The 17141-nt window shown below is 35.3% G+C and overlaps 2 protein-coding genes across 2 annotated transcripts; one reads left to right on the top strand and one right to left on the bottom strand.

Moving 5' to 3' along the window:
- The first annotated feature begins 19 nt into the window (after positions 1–19).
- On the top strand, positions 20–10065 carry LOC128211850 (golgin subfamily A member 7-like). Its single transcript, XM_052916944.1, has 5 exons — positions 20–109; positions 2558–2685; positions 3963–4115; positions 7648–7749; positions 8040–10065. The coding sequence occupies exons 1-5, from the start codon at positions 106–108 to the stop codon at positions 8079–8081; spliced, it is 429 nt and encodes a 142-aa protein (XP_052772904.1). The 5' UTR covers positions 20–105; the 3' UTR covers positions 8082–10065.
- Positions 10066–15548: 5483 nt separating this feature from the next.
- LOC128211740 (uncharacterized) lies at positions 15549–17141 on the bottom strand. The gene is made up of 3 exons (XM_052916772.1): positions 17042–17141; positions 15789–16111; positions 15549–15563 (listed from the first exon to the last, which is right to left on the bottom strand). The coding sequence occupies exons 1-3, from the start codon at positions 17139–17141 to the stop codon at positions 15549–15551; spliced, it is 438 nt and encodes a 145-aa protein (XP_052772732.1).

The following is a 17141-nucleotide window of genomic DNA, read 5'->3' as shown; positions in this document are numbered from 1 at the left end:
TGTCTCATTCTTCAACCAATGAAAACTGTGTTTAGAAAATATTATCATAATAAAGTGCCCGTATATTGAGAAATGGTTTCGTTGTGAAAAACCCGACGTCAACAAATGGGTAAAATAAATATCATATATCATTTCTCTGTCTACTGGTTGAGTGCCCAAATCCGAACATAATTGAAGTTATTATTTGCAAGTCTTTATGAGAGTTTTTTTCAGTTATTGACGTTGTTGATTAAATTTCGTTTTATTAAACATACTTAGGTAAATATGTCAACATCTGATAAAATTATGGTTAATTATCATTTGACATACATTTCAAATTTATGTTGAAAATCGTTGATTTAATGGACATTAAATCACCATTCTATCAACTTATTAAAGCTGCACTCTCACAGTTTGAACATTTCGACAACATTTTTATTTTTTGTCTGAACGAGTAAAATTTGGCGAAAATTCATGGAGACCAGAGATATAAGACTGCTGACAAAAAATTATATCGCAGATTTTAAAATATCAGTTCAAAAATTGATGTCTTATGCATTTTTCTTAAACCTTTGGTAACGGTTTAAGCCATAAAAATTGTGTTTTTTTCCTAAATAATACATCATTCGAAAAATGTTTTGCTGAATTTTGAAAACTTCAATGGTTATGACTAGTCACAATAATGTGTGTTAAGGGAACTTTTTTAACATTTGCACATGATCACATATATTAAAATCTTCTAAGACTGATGTGGCTATTGATATACAGTCATCGAAATTAGACTTTCGGATGAACAAGCCCGAATTCTTATACTATTGCATGGAATCATATTTTTGAACAAGCCCTGCTATATAAAATTCACCTGCCAAATGCCACATTCGCAATTACATGAACACGCAGCATTTTTCCCACTTTTAAGGTGGCAGGGCCCTTTGATAGGAGAAAAATAGCCTCATTTTGGGATAAAGGGGAATACTACTAAAATGATACATTTAATGTTAAACTTGTTTATAAACCTTTTATTCAACAATCCTATCGTAATATTTATGAATGACACTATATTACTTCAATTGCTCAATGTCCTTCAGGAGGGAAATGTGGCCGAAAAAAAACTGACATGTACATTACCACTAAGCTGCCAAGTTATATTCTTAGTTTCTCAAAGATGCTCACACACCTTTTAACTTCAATCTCCAGCATGCTACATTTTGACTGTTTAAGGTTAAAACAATAAATGGGATATTTAGGAAACTACATAAACCAACAAACAAGACAAAACTTTGCCGGTGTTGCTAAGGCATCTGTATTGATCTATAGCATAAAAAAGCATGTTTTAACTGGTGATCAGGATTTGTGTACTTTTCAGATTTGAGCCCTCAACCAACTTATCTATTCAAGGCCACTCACCTTTTTTTATTTTACGGTTTGCAACCTGCTGCTTCAAAAATTGCTGTTCGGAAAAAAAAAAAAATTGAAAATGTTACATTTTTTATTTTCTCCTCTGTAATTTGGTTTCATCCCGCTATTTAAATTGTCAGGAAATCATCAATTTATGTCATAATATCACCTACATATATTTAAGTCAAACATAGTCAGAACTATTCAATGTCTGGAAAGATCACGTGAACTGGGTGCTCATTTGCGAATATATTCGTCAGCATTTTACGACATATTGCAAATTGTTGAAAACTGTCAAAAATGTCTTGAGATTTGAAACTTAGATAGTTATTCAATAAAGTTTCCCACCCATAGGTAAAGAGCATGAACAGCCTGCTAAAATCAAAAAGATTAGTATTCCATTATGTTGATGTAACATACATTGAACATAATTTTTATAATTTCTTGACAGAAATGTGAGCAAACTCTCTAATTCATGTGTCCTCTGATTCTTTATTATAGTATTTGCTGATATGTTTGGTGGATATCCAGGAAATTGTTAAAACAAATGTCAAGATAGGTTTTGAAATGTGTGATGAAAGCTTTATCCCCAGCAAATTTTTCAATATTATTCAAGGTATTAAAAAAAGATCCAAAACATTTAAATAGACCCTGAGATGACATTATGTGAGACTTTAGGTGATAATCTACTAACCTCATGTTAAATAAACAACAAATGTGAATCAAATCATAATGTCACTTTTTTCTCTGATTTAACCTGTTTATTCTAAAATATTCTAGCATAAATGCTGCAGTACCACAGCAAAAGTGAAGTGCAATATGAAGGTGACACCTGCTCGGACAAAAAAATGAAAAGCTGTTTTCAAATTTTAATTTTGTTTTTTCCCTTTCTCCTACAACAATAACTGTTGTGGATCCTGGTGGTTTGTAAAATATAGAATGAAAGCATATTGGTCCAACAATCAGTTAAAATTTTGGCAACATTGTCATTTGACCTAGGGAAGATTTGCCCTAATATTTATGTACTTTAATTTTGGGTCAAAAGATAAATAACCTGTTCAGATAAGAGTCCTCAACCAACTTATATATTCTACAATCAATTAAAATTACAGCATTCCATCAACTTTGTAATCATGACCTGAGGAAGATTTGTCCAAATATTTATGTTCTTTTATTACAGGTCAAAAAATGGATGACCTGTCACGGATTCCCGTGAACCAATGTCCGAAAGTGTTTGTGCAAAGAGACTACACTAATGGGACACAGCTGGCATTTACGACTAAGTTTCCACAGGAGTTAGAGGGAAAGGTTTGTACATCGGACAGATAAATAGACAGAAATAAAAAAATTATTTTATTTGTCAATTTTTTACCACTGAAAAGTATAAAGATGTTGTCAAAATGTAACCACCACTGATAAAGATGCGTCTATCCTAGCAAGAAAAGGGAAATAATTTGATTGGCTATTAAGACCCTAACGATATAAAGTTGTAATCATGTTTGTGTCGTTTTTCAACACTTTACAAATAGTGGACTGTCTAACCAAAATAGTCAAGAGATCGAAAAGTGCACAAACATTCCTCATGCTTAATAACATTTTCTCTCAAACTTAGAGAAGCTGTTCTGACGGATCTACTATTGGGTAATTTAAACTTGTCTTATGATTTTGTATTCAATAAGGTGATTTACGAAAATTTGTATCGTTTCTGAAGTTACATGGTGAAAAATCATTCTTAATAAATATTTGTACTGAAAATAGAAAATCCTGACATCACAACCTTATGTGTACATGAGTTAGATATAAATGACCATAGGGAATAATTGAAAGTTTTTCTTTGAACAGTTTGCTCAGGCAAATATATGATATACATGTACGGGTCAACAGAACATTCAATTTGAGTACTGACTAGATACTTACAGAATGTGATGCAAGCGGATGTTCATTCATCCTTACAAGTTGTACAACTATCAATAAACATCTAGAACTGCATGCAAATTATGTTTCCATTTAGTAAATTCAAAGACAGTGAGTCCTGAGGCATATGAATCCGCTATCTGCATCCTTTCATTTTTATGTCCCGTATACACGTTTTCAAATTGTTATGGTTGGAGCCTAATTCAGTAATTGGCTAAACTAACATTACCTTGATTAACTATAATAAAGCTTTACCATAGTGCCTAACCCATATATTTAGAACAGAACATACCAGAATATTGTACTTTCGCAGATGTTTAACAGTTATAGTCACAGTCATTGAAGTGAGGCTATTGAATTAACTAGCTTAAATTCTAACCTTTACTACTCCGCATAAGCCAGGCTATATAAAACAATTTGGATTATTTTAGAAATGAATAATACCAATTTACTGTTGTTTCTTATATGTTAAAGTCTGTTCAGATATGTAAGGAGTTTTTAATAGTCTTGACAATCAATTATTTAAGTTGTACTCTTTAAGTTGAGGTTTGATTTTTAGGCAGATGTGTGTGTATGTGGTGGGGGGGACTGTTAATGCTTATCCTATCATACCTATATTTCAAAACATCTTCAAAACACCAAGTTAAGTAAACTGTATTCACCTGTTGCAGATTGATGTGCAGACATTCCAGAAGACGGTAACAAAGCTGAACGCCATGTACGAGGAGGCTGAGACGTTGAGTGGAAAGACGTACTGTGAGAGCTGCCTGGCTTGTCTTACCGCCTACCTCTCCTACATCTGTATTTCCACACATTACGAGCAGGTATAATTACTGATTTAAGCTTTTTATGCCCCCGAAGGTGGGCATATTAAAATCGCACCGTCCGTCCGGCTCTGTAACTTTCCCTTGTATGGACAGATTTTAAAATAACTTGCCACATGTATTCCACATACCAAGACGACGTGTGGCGTGCAAGACTTGTGTCCCTACCTCAAAGGTCAAGGTCAAACTTAGTGTTTATTCACAATGGAGTGCTGCATATAAGGATATAGAGTATAGGTTGTCGTGTCCGGGCTGTAACTTTCTCTTGTATGGACAGATTTTAAAATAACTTGCCACATGTGTACCACATACCAAGACGACGTGTCGTGTGCAAGACCCGTGTCCCTACTTCAAAGGTCAAGGTCACACTTAGTGTTTATTCACAATGGAGTGCTGCATATAAGGACATAGAGTATAGGTTGTCGTGTCCGGGCTGTAACTTTCCCTTGTATGGACAGATTTTAAAATAACTTGCTACATGTGTTCCACATACCAAGACAACGTGTCGGGTGCAAGACCCGTGTCCCTACCTCAAAGGTCAAGGTCACACTTAGTGTTATTCACAATGGAGTGCTGCATATAAGGACATAGAGTTTAGGTTGTCGTGTCCGGGCTGTAACTTTCCCTTGTATGGACAGATTTTAAAATAACTTGCCAAATGTGTTCCACATACCAAGACGATGTGTCGCGTGCAAAACCCGTGTCCCTACCTCAAAGGTCAAGGTCACACTTAGTGTTTATTCACAATGGAGTGCTGCATATAAGGACATAGAGTATAGGTTGTCATGTCCGGGCTGTAACTTCCCCTTGTATTGACAAATTTTAAAATAACTTGCCACATGTGTTCCACATACCAAGACGACGTGTCGCGTGCAAGACCCGTGTCCCTACCTCAAAGGTCAAGGTCACACTTAGTGTTTATTTACAATGGAGTGCTGCATATAAGGACATAGAGTATAGGTTGTCGTGTCCGGGCTGTAACTTTCTCTTGTATTGACAGATTTTAAAATAACTTGCCACATGTGTTCCACATACGAAGACGACGTGTCGCGTGCAAGACCCGTGTCCCTACCTCAAAGGTCAAGGTCACACTTAGTGTTTATTCACAATGGAGTGCTGCATATTAGGACATAGAGTATAGGTTGTCGTGTCCGGGCTGTAACTTTCTCTTGTATGGACAGATTTTAAAATAACTTGCCACATGTGTTCCACATACCAAGACGACGTGTCGCGTGCAAGACCCGTGTCCCTGCCTCAAAGGTCAAGGTCACACATAGTGTTTATTCACAATGGAGTGCTGCATATAAGGACATAGAGTATAGGTTGTCGTGTCCGGGCTGTAACTTTCCCTTGTATGGACAGATTTTAAAATAACTTGCCACATGTGTTCCACATACCAAGACGACGTGTCGCCTGCAAGACCCGTGTACCTACCTCAAAGGTCAAGGTCACACTTAGTGTTTATTCACAATGGAGTGCTGCATACAAGGACATAGAGTATAGGTTGTCGTGTCCGGGCTGTAACTTTCTCTTGTATGGACAGATTTTAAAATAACTTGCTACATGTGTTCCACATACGAAGACGAAGTGTCGTGTGCAAGACCCATGTCCCTACCTCTAAGGTGAAAGATACACTAAGTGTTTATTCACAAGGGAATTCTGAATATAAGGACATAACAGTGTAGGTTGTCAAGTATGGGTGGTATATTTTTATGTTCACAGAGGCAATTTAAAATAACTTGCCATATGTATTTGACAGGTAAAGGCAGGATCAACTTTTCATGTACTGACCTTGTTCGTAGGTCAATGTCACCTTGGGGGCATTCGTCACATACTGTGACAGCTCTTGTTTAAATCTATTAGCTGATGGATAGCTTGGGACAACTTCATATCGACTATCAAAGTTTGATATGAAATAATGAATGTACACAGAGATACATATAATATAAAGCAGTGATAAAAGAACTATATCATATAACATAGTAACAATGATCTGTGTCCAGGTGTGTTTGGCAGTGTTTTGCCATGCAGTAACAGTTGTGGCATATTAGGCATGACAGTTTGACCAGTTAACCATAATAAAAACACATACTGTACACGGCACAGAACAGTTATTGTTATGGGACTTCAACATAGATATCAGGACTTTCTTTAATATACATGTATTTAAAAATTGCCCCAACAAATGACAGAAGAATAAATTTAAAAGATGAATTTTTGTACATTCAAAGCACCAATTTTTAGCTTTACCATTCGAAGAATAAGAAGGCTTTACAAGTGCCCCGGCATCGTCGTTTGGTTCAAGTTTTATGACAAGTTGGCATTTTCACCTATACCCTCCAATACCCTTCATTTGATTCACTTCATACTTCACAGTTGTTATGAGGTTACATAATTTCATATTATCCTTAATGCAAATTATGGCCCCTGAATGACTTAGAAACTGAGGTTAAAGTGTTAGGGCTCATTGTGTTTTAGGGCAACTTTTAATATTTGCTAATAAGATCTTTACCCTTCATATAATTGACTTAATACTTTGGACAATTAATGAGAACTATCTTACAATTAGGTTACATGACACCATTTCATCCTCAATACAAATTCTGGCCCCTGATTGACTAAGGGACTTAAGTTAAATTTTTAGGGCACATTGTTAACAAAGTCCAATACTATTGTATACATCTCTGAGTGAAATATTGTACACATCTCTAAATGGAATATTGTATACATCTGTAAGTGGAATATTGTATACATCTGTAAGTGGAATATTGTACACATCTCTAAATGGAATATTGTATACATCTGTAAGTGGAACATTGTGTCCTGCTAAAGTTTAAAGGCAAATTGGGATGGTCACTAAATACTTCTTTAACATTTATTCAATCAACTTACCTAATACTCTAATCACACAGTTGGTTACAGCAATCACTCAATAATGTTACATACCAACTTTAAATACAAATAATGGCCCCTGATTTTTTTAAATTCCTTTTTTATTTCTTTTGACGGGCACGGTTTTTAGAATGACATACGTCGTAGTTAGGTTTGACATATGGTGACCACACTTGGTTAATATATAATGGGAATTGTTTATTGAGACCTTTTTATGGGATTTTGTTAGGGGCTCAGGGAGTGATGGTCAAGGTCAAGGTTACATTTTTAGTAGAAAAATGGTTAGTACTGAATAACTTTAGTTGAGGTCACATATTGTGACCAAACTTGGTATATATGAGAAGTTTAGTTTAAACATAATATATTTAACATCAATTGTGAAGAAAAAAAGATAATTTATACTAAGTGACTCGTGTTGGCATGATGTTGTGCGAGAGTCAGGTTTTGTTTTGTGGGGGAAACCATGGTACCCGGAGGAAACCCACTTCTTCGGCTTGGTGACCACTAACCAAACTGACATACGCCCAGTCTTGGAATCGAAACCAGGTCGCCTTGATGAAAAGCTAGTGCACTAACAACTGCTTTTTCTGAATGACAGGGGAGGACTTTAACAGCATGCATGATATATATTCTATTACAGATGTTGAAGAAGATTCGTGCATACGTTAATGAGCAGAACCAGAATGTTTATCAGCCACGGGGGCTCTTGCTGATTGACCCCGTTGAGAGAGGCCTCAGAGTGGTATCCTTGTATTGTATAACAGTGCTCATAAATGGTTTTTGGCTTTTCATAAATTATAGAGACTGTTTTCATAGACAGTGAAAACTCTATTTGCTGCCTTTACAGTTTGAATCTTGCTCGATATTTCATTTGAATAATAGTTCACATTTGCCAGATACTGAGAGATGTGTCCGTTTTGTTATTTATCTTAAGCAATATTTTGGAACAATTGAGAAGTAAATCTAGTCATATGATATCTACAGTATAATACCTGTCCTGTGTTATAACTGTTTCCTTGACTTGGTAATCAGCTGGAGATTTGTATCCTCACGGAGCAGGCTGGAGGCAGGTGAACACTCCAAGAGGACGCTGCCACAATCCACAGTTTTTATTTCACTTCTCTTTGGCATCATGATCATTTCACTATCATAACAACCTCCTTTATGTAGCTGGTCTCATCAATAATGTCAGTAAATCATGTTTACGTACACATTTATCATACATCAACTCTACAGACTGTGTTACACAAGACAGTGGGCATTCTGTGGTTCATTGAGAAGAATGAACAATTTCTTTAAGTTATAACACACAATTCTTTTTTAGATACAGTTTTATTGAAAAAATCAATGTATTTGGATATTGGATAAAAAAAGTTTCAATCAACTAAATATTTATGCTATGTGATGATGCCTACAAAACTAGAGTTTATGAAAACCAGAAAATATACAATGTATGTTAACAAAGTCTAATACTATTGTATACATCTCAGAGTGAAATATTGTATACATCTCTAAATGGAATTTTGTATACATATGTAAGTGGAATATTGTATACATCTCTTAATGGAATATTGTATACATCTGTAAGTGGAATATTGTATACATCTCTTAATGGAATATTGTATACATCTGTAAGTGGAATATTGTATACATCTCTTAATGGAATATTGTATACATCTCTTAATGGAATATTGTATACATCTGTAAGTGGAATATTGTATACATCTCTTAATGGAATATTGTATACATCTGTAAGTGGAATATGGTATACATCTCTTAATGGAATATGGTATACATCTCTTAATGGAATATTGTATACATCTCTTAATGGAATATTGTATACATCTGTAAGTGGAATATTGTATACATCTCTTAATGGAATATTGTATACATCTGTAAGTGGAATATTGTATACATCTCTTAATGGAATATTGTATACATCTCTTAATGGAATATTGTATACATATGATCTCTAAATGGAATTTATTTGTTAACAATTTCATTTAGAAAAAATATCCTGGTGATTAAACTGGCACACACATTGAAGTTAATTGTTTTAATCATGTGATTTAAATTCATTTAATATATAAATAATAAATTGAAAATAATAAGCTACATTATGAAAAACTTTGTGAATGAACTCAAAACTTAAATAAGAATAAGAAACTATTATCAGTTTAAAACTGTTGTATATTAAAGTATAAAGGTTGGTATTGTTTGAACCATGCACAGCTGATATGATCATTCTGTGTTGATGTCTTCTTGTACGATGTTTGAGTGTTCTCTTTGTTTTTCGTCAACACATTAACCCCAAATATCTGAATGTTAAACTAGAAGGCGGAGCTTCACAATGCCATAAGTAGCGTGTGGATAAATAACAACACAATTCACTAATATGCCGGGTATAGAACATTTCCCTTGACAACATGGTACAAAATATTTACTCCACTCTCAACCCACGTGATTGAAGGTATTTACATTAATGCTGAGGCACTGGTGTATAATTTCAATAACTGGGGTTATGAGTGCCGTAACTATATCATAATTGTATTGTACAAAATCCCTGCTGTTCTGTTGGACTTCTTTTTAAAAATAAATACTATAAACATGTCTTTGTGTGCACAGAACGTCACCAAATTTCAATACTTTGTATCAAACTATTGTATTATATGTAAATTTTATGTTTCAGTATGGTAGTACATGTTTGAAAGTTATTGTAAATTCATTCCTTCTGTCCATACAATTTAAGTAAGACTTCGGTATTAACAAGCCTGAATTCTAACATCACTACGGGCTTCAAAAAATTGTAAAAAACCTGCTTTTTTATTTTGAGAATGCCCTGCAAACATTCTACCCAAATAGGGCTCGATATTATTGAGACCACTGTGTTTAATGCACTTTTTTCGCTAAAACATGTTGAGACTCATTTATAATTTAGATAAGTTATCACAATTGTAAAATGTTAGTTTTCAAACTGTGATGTTATTTTTGTTCTCAATCATATTGTATAAAGATGACAGCAAAATAAAGCAAGAAAATGTATCTATATATTTTTTAATTTTTTTTGAGGACCTGTTTGTGTAACCAGGCAAAAAGTTTTTCTTAGGTAAAACAAAATGTTTGTTTCAGGTTTCAAGACTTTCCCTCATTTTTTCCCAAACCCTTAACCTTTTTATTGCCTTAAGAAATAATTGTGTTCTTTTTGGTAATCTTTTTTTTTTCTTTTAAAGTTGAAAATGAAGTGTTTTTTGTCTTTAACAATACCAGTGATGTTGATATTGATTGTGTAGATGTTACTAAAAAAAATTTGTAACAAAATATTTAAGGAACAATTTGCTTAAAAAGAGAAGATTTTCCGACCTTCTTTCCCTATTTTGAGGGGGGCATGAACCCGGAAAAATGTTATTTATTTACTCCTTACTAATAAAATATTCAAAAAAATCTGAAATGAAATAAGTAAAAACAGCTTCGATTTATTGCATAATTTCAGTGCTCAGAAACAAAACATATTCACACTTGAAGTTTAGCTGCAATATTTCATTTTTAGCTCGACTATTCGAAGAATAAGGAGAGCTATACTACTCACCCTGGCGTCGGCGTTGGCGTCACACCTTGGTTAAGGTTTTGCATGTAAGCACCTTTAAGTCATTATCTCAGTAAATACATCAGTTATTGCATTGAAACTTTGGGTATGTATTCCCAACTATCTAAGATACTAAATTAATGAAGTTAGATAACAATTATTTGAATATAATGCAAATAATAGGCCTTTATTATTCGACTTAGAAATTCTGGTTAAGGTTTTGCGTGTAAGCACACATAGGTTAATATCTCAGCAACTACTTGAGGTATTGCATTGATACTTGATACAATGGTACTCAACCATCCAACTTAATAAATTAACCAAGTTAGATAACTCTAGTTTGCATTTGATGCAAATAATTGCCCTTTATTATTTGACTTAGAAATTCTGGTTAAGGTTTTGCGTGTAAGCACACATAGGTTAATATCTCAGCAACTACTTGAGGTATTGCATTGAGACTTTATACAATGGTAGTAAACCATCCAACCTACTTAATTAACCAAGTTAGATAACTCTAGTTTGCATTTAATGCAAAATAATTGCCCTTTATTATCGACTTAGAAATTCTGGTTAAGATTTTGCATGTAACCACATTTAAGTCAATATCTCAGCAAATATATCATGTATTGCATTGAAACATTAGATATGTATTCTCAGATAACACTTTTTTGAATATAATGCAAATTATGGGCCTTTATTATTTGACTTAGACATTCTGGTTAAGGTTTTGCATGTAAGCACACATAGGTTAATATCTCAGCAATTACTTGATGGATTGCATTAAGACTTAATACAATGGTACTCAACCATCAAATCTACTTAAATATCCAAGTAACATAATTCCAGTTTGCATTAAATTAAAAAAATGGCCCCTTTTTTATTCGACATAGAAATTCTGGTTACGGTTATAGAAATTCTGGTTACGGTTTTGCATGTAACCACTTTTAAGTCAATACCTCAGCGAATACATCATGTATTGCATTGAAACTTTACACACAGGCTGCCATCTATTTAACCTTATTTAATCAAGTAAGGTAACTCTATAAAATTTCCCCTTTATTATGCGACTTAGAAATTCAGGTTAAGGTCTTGCATGATAGCACACATAGGATAATATCTCAGCAACTATTTGATGTATTGCATTGAGACTGTATACAATGGTATTCAACCACCCAACTTAAAGTTAGATAACTGTATTTTGCAAATAATGGCCCTTTATTATTAGACTTAGAAATTCTCGTTAAAATTTTGCATGGAACCACATTTATGTTAATATCTCAGCAAACCATGTATTGCATTGAAATCTGATCTAACAGTGATCCATGCATGTTTCGCCAAAACGTTTCAATCCATTGAAAAGCGGCGGAATAGTCGAGCGCGCTGTCTCTGTGACAGCTCTTGTTAATTGTACTTAGTGCACCAGCAAGTCATATATTTATTTTGTCCCATTTCATACACTTTTTTGTATCTTTGTAATGTTAGCTTCTGTGATTAAATATTAAAAAAAATAGTATGTGTTTTATAATTAATGTTAATAGTACATTGAAATGTGACCTGCTTTCATCCTTTACAACAAATATGTGAAAGATTGAAAGAAATTAAAACATATGGTATAATTAAACTGCAATATTGTCCTTGATCCAGAGGATCCTGACTCCTGTTCCTGACAGGTACCATATAAAGGATAATTCATCAGGCTTTATTTTGAGTCGGGAATGACACATCCCCAAACCCCCCAAAACACTTAAGTCAATTCTCAATCTTAACTCATTTTACCACATGGCATAGCATAATTCAAAGATTACTGCATTTTATTCTTTTAAAAACTGAATATATATGTTTTCATGTATATTCTCATAGAATATGTCTATATCAACATTTCGTCAATATTCTCAAAAATGCACTCTTATTCCAGAATAGTACCACAGTTGATACACTTGTTTGAATTTACCGAAAAGGATGAATAAATATCTAAAGCAATGGTTCTAATGAAGGATGCCATGTTTAATTTGAAATAAATGTGCAGAAAACACGGTATTTCTATGTATGAGACGATTATTGATCACTGTAAATCTTTTAGCACTCCCCAGTCATTAACCAGGTTTTCACATAGTGAAACCTGGTTATTAGAATGGCCAGAGTCGTCGTTCGGTGGGGCGGGCTGGCGGCCGGGCTGCATCAAACTCACCTATGAAACTGAATAACTTTAGTAAGGGTTGACATATCTTGACCAAACGTGCTCTATAGAAAGAGTTTATGGAGACCTTTCATGGGATTGCGTTTGGGGTCCGTAGGGTCAAGGTCACTGTTACTAAAAATAGAAAAACAGTTGAAACTGAATAACTTTAGTTAGGGATGACATATCTTGACTAAACTTGGTCAATAGGAAGAGTTTGTGGAGACCTTTCGTGGGATTGTGTTTGGGGTCCCTAGGGTCAAGGTCAAGGTAACTGTTACTAAAAATAGAAAAACAGTTGAGACTGAATAACTTTAGTTAGGGTTGACATATCTTGACCAAACTTGGTCAATTGGAAGAGTTTATGGATACCTTTCATGGGATTGCATTTGGGGTCCCTAGGGTCAAGGTCAAGGTCACTGTTTCTAAAAATAGAAAAATGGTTGAAACTGAATAACTTTAGTTAGGGATGACATATCTTGACCAAACTTGGTCTATAGGAAGAGTTTATGATGACCTTTCATGGGATAGCATTTGGGGTCCCTAGGTTCAAAGTGAAGGTGACTGTTACTAAAATAGAAAAACAGTTGAAACTGAATAACTTTAGTAAGGGTTGACATATCTTGACCAAACTTGGTCTATAGACAGAGTTTATGGGTACCTTTCATGGGATTGCGATTGGGGTCCCTAGGTTCAAGGTCACTGTTAATAAAAATAGAAAAAGGGTTGAAACTAAATAACTTTAGTTAGGGATGACATATCTTGACCAAACTTGATCTATAGAAAGAGTTTATGGGTACCTTTCATGGGATTGCGATTGGGGTCCCTAGGTTCAAGGTCAAGGTCACTGTTAGTAAAAATAGAAAAAGGGTTGAAACTAAATAACTTTAGTTAGGGATGACATATCTTGACTAAACTTGGTGTACAGGAAGAGTTTATAGATACCTTTTATGGAATTGCGTTTGGGGTCAAGGTCACTGTTACAAAAAATAGAAAAACAGTTGAAACTGAATAACTTTAGTTAGGGTTGACATATCTTGACCAAACTTGGTCTATAGGAAGAGTTTATGGATACCTTTCATGGGATTGCATTTGGGGTCCCTAGGGTCAAGGTCACTGTTACTAAAAATAGAGAAATGGTTCAAACTGAATATCTTTAGTTAGGGTTGACATATCTTGACCAAACTTGGTCTATAGGAAGAGTTTATGATGACCTTTCATGGGATTGCGTTTTGGGGTCCCTAGATGCAAGGTCAAGGTCACTTAAAATAGAAAAAACAGTTGAAACTGAATAATTTTAGACAGGATCTACATATCTTGACCAAACCAGGTATAAAGGAAGAGTTTATGGATACCTTTCATGGGATTGCGTTTAGGGTCCCTAGGTTCAAGGTCAAGGTCACTGCTACTAAAAATAAAAATAAATGTTTGAAACTGAATAACTTAACTTAGGGTTGGCATATTCTGACACAACTTGGTATAAATGAAGAGTTTATGGATACCTTTCAACGGATTGCATTTGGGGTCCCTAAGTTCAAGGTGAAGGTGACTGTTACTAAAAATAGAAAAACAGACACAGGCTGAAGTTCTTCTGTCAATCATTAAAAACCTGGTTTCGTCACATTGCGGCGTTTCTTGTTTGATATGTGTGCGTTTTAAGCTGTAAAAACATGGTTATGTACACAATCTTATCAGTTATCAATTTTTCCCATAAATGCATTATTTAGTAAGTAGTTAAAAGGTTATCACTCAAAATTTATGTGTGTTATACATGTGTATGTTTTGATTTTGAATAATCTATGGGATACTGAATGCTCTTTTAGAAAAAGGAAATCATGTAAGTCTGATCTTATGTCACCGTAATGTGGTAAAATGAGTCGCAGTTGAGATTGAGAATGGACTCGTATTTTCTTGTGATGCTTGGGCATGGTATTCATCATGAGGTCTATAGAGACCAATGTGGTATCTAGTGCTAGCATATTAACACCATGGCAACGTATACGATTGTAATCGACCTGCTGCCAAACCATTCTTATACTGTTAAACCAATTGGATGATTACTAGTCAGACACGTGATAGTCCTGGCCAATCGAAGTACGCGAACTTAAGATACTTGTAAGTTATTTTGTTCCGTCTCCGTGGCCTAGTGGTTAAGGCGTCCGCCTACGGAGCGGCGGGTCGTAAGTTTGATCCCAGGCCGCGTCATACCGAAATACGTTAAAAGTTAGAACAAGTAGCTCCCTTGCCTGGCGCTCGGTATTAAAAGGGCAGTGCTTGGACAAGTTGTGTACACAGTACTGGTTCAACCCGGGAAAGTTGTATCCCGTGTATCGGTGCTTTATACCGAGCACGTTAAAAAACCCACGAGGTCTCTTCGCAAAGAGCTAGGGTATCGCACCCGGACCTCTTGTATCTAACTTTGTTTCTTCAAGTCTTCCAATGTCTGGATTTGACTGCGAATTGCTGTCACTTCTATCTCACGTCACTTATGGCATTTAAAACAATTGAAGTTGTGATGGCGTCACGGCCGGGTCAAGCCAATGCAGACCTTAATAAACTCAAATAAACAAACAAGTGTTCAACAATGAAGGTAGTAATCGGGGGTTTAAACGAATCACTGATACGTCTGAGAAACAACATGATACAAATTTATTTTTTGTCTTTATTGTTGGCCAATTATAAAGAAAACTATTGCAATCGTGTTACAATCAGTGCGAGCGTCTATGTACAAAGATGGTGTGTGTAGGGTTGAACCAGGATGGGGTGTTGATGGGGGAATAGTCTAGCGACCGTATTTCTGAAATAAGATTCAGATCAATGCAGGTTGATATCTTGATAAAGTAGAATTTAACCAAAACAATTTGCCGATTAATTAATTTTCTGTTATGATGTTCATAAAAATAAAGCTTTAAATAATAATACTAATTTATCAAAGATATATTTATTGCAAAAAATCGTCCTGCATGCATCAGGTCAGCAATAACAGCTCAAAAATATAACAACAGGAGAAAAATGCACTTACCTTGCTTGGGTATGGACGGCCGATGCCGCCGCCACCTGGGTAGCCACCGATGCCGCCGCCTACACCTGGGTAGCCACCGATGCCGCCGCCTACACCTGGGTAACCACCGATGCCACCGCCACCTCGACGGTAACCACCATTAAACCCTCCGTTGAATCCACCGTTGTATCCGCCACCGTTGTATCCGCCACCGTTGTAACCGCCGCCTCCGTTGTATCCGCCGCCTCCGTTATATCCACCGCCTCCGTTGTATCCGCCGCCTCCGATATATCCGCCGCCTCCGTTATATCCGCCGCCTCCATTATATCCGCCGCCGTTGTAACCTGCATAATTTGTGGACAAGCGTGTAGGGCTTTGAGAAAGTCAGTTAAGTATTTACAATGAATGGAAGTAAGAATAATACCTTATTCGGCAGCATTGCGTTTATATTTCAAAAAACAATAATGCACACGGATATGATCAATTACATGTGTCATAAGACTAAGGGTAGAATTCGAAGCAAAAGTGTTGGTTTGTTTAATATGATATTGTTCGTCAAATATGCGATTTCAATGCAACGCTATGATAAAAAAACTTCAGTACGTAGCTCTGTCAATTGATGGGCCCAATTGATGAAGCTGCACTCTAACAGATTGAACGTTTAGACAACTTTTTTGTCTAAGAACGAGCCAATTTTGCAAAAATGCATGGACACCAGTAATATAAGACCGCTGACAAAATTAGATCGCAGGTTTTTATATTTATCTTCAAAAGTTGATGTTTATGCAATTTTCTTGAAGCGTTTGTAACGCTTTTTGGCCATAAAACATTAATTTTCTGAAGTAAAAATGAAAAAATGCGATTTGATATTTGTCAGCTGTCTTATATCACTGGTTTCAAGATATTTACGCAAAATGGGCCCATTCCAAGACAAAAATAAAACGGTGAATCTGTGAGAGCGCAGCTTTAATACACACTCAATATACACTTTTGTAATACTGAATACAGCAGATCAGTCCTTGAACATACATCACAGAAACACACAATTCTGAATCTGAATTACATGCAGAAAATTTAATGCTACAAAATATTCAATGGCTTTTTGGGCTAAGAACTTAGAAACTAGTTGGTAACTCGAGTTTTAATAGGCTTAAGTTTAGTGTGAAATAGTCCATGATAACGCCATAGAAAAAATCCCATACTAGTATATAGCCCATGTTAAAGATAAATGCCATAACAAAGAATCTATATTGTGGATAAGCTGAAATGGTTACCTCCTATTCCACCGCCACCGCCGCCCCAGCCTCGTTTCCAGTTGGCCGCGGATGCGACCGCCAGGCACACGATCAGGAGAACAGCGAGCGTCTGATGCAT

The sequence above is a fragment of the Mya arenaria genome, chromosome 12, assembly GCF_026914265.1.
Source record: "Mya arenaria isolate MELC-2E11 chromosome 12, ASM2691426v1".
In the NCBI taxonomy this organism is placed as follows: domain Eukaryota; kingdom Metazoa; phylum Mollusca; class Bivalvia; order Myida; family Myidae; genus Mya; species Mya arenaria.
Note: the sequence above shows the minus strand (reverse complement) of the source record. Positions and strands in the feature narration are given on the sequence as shown.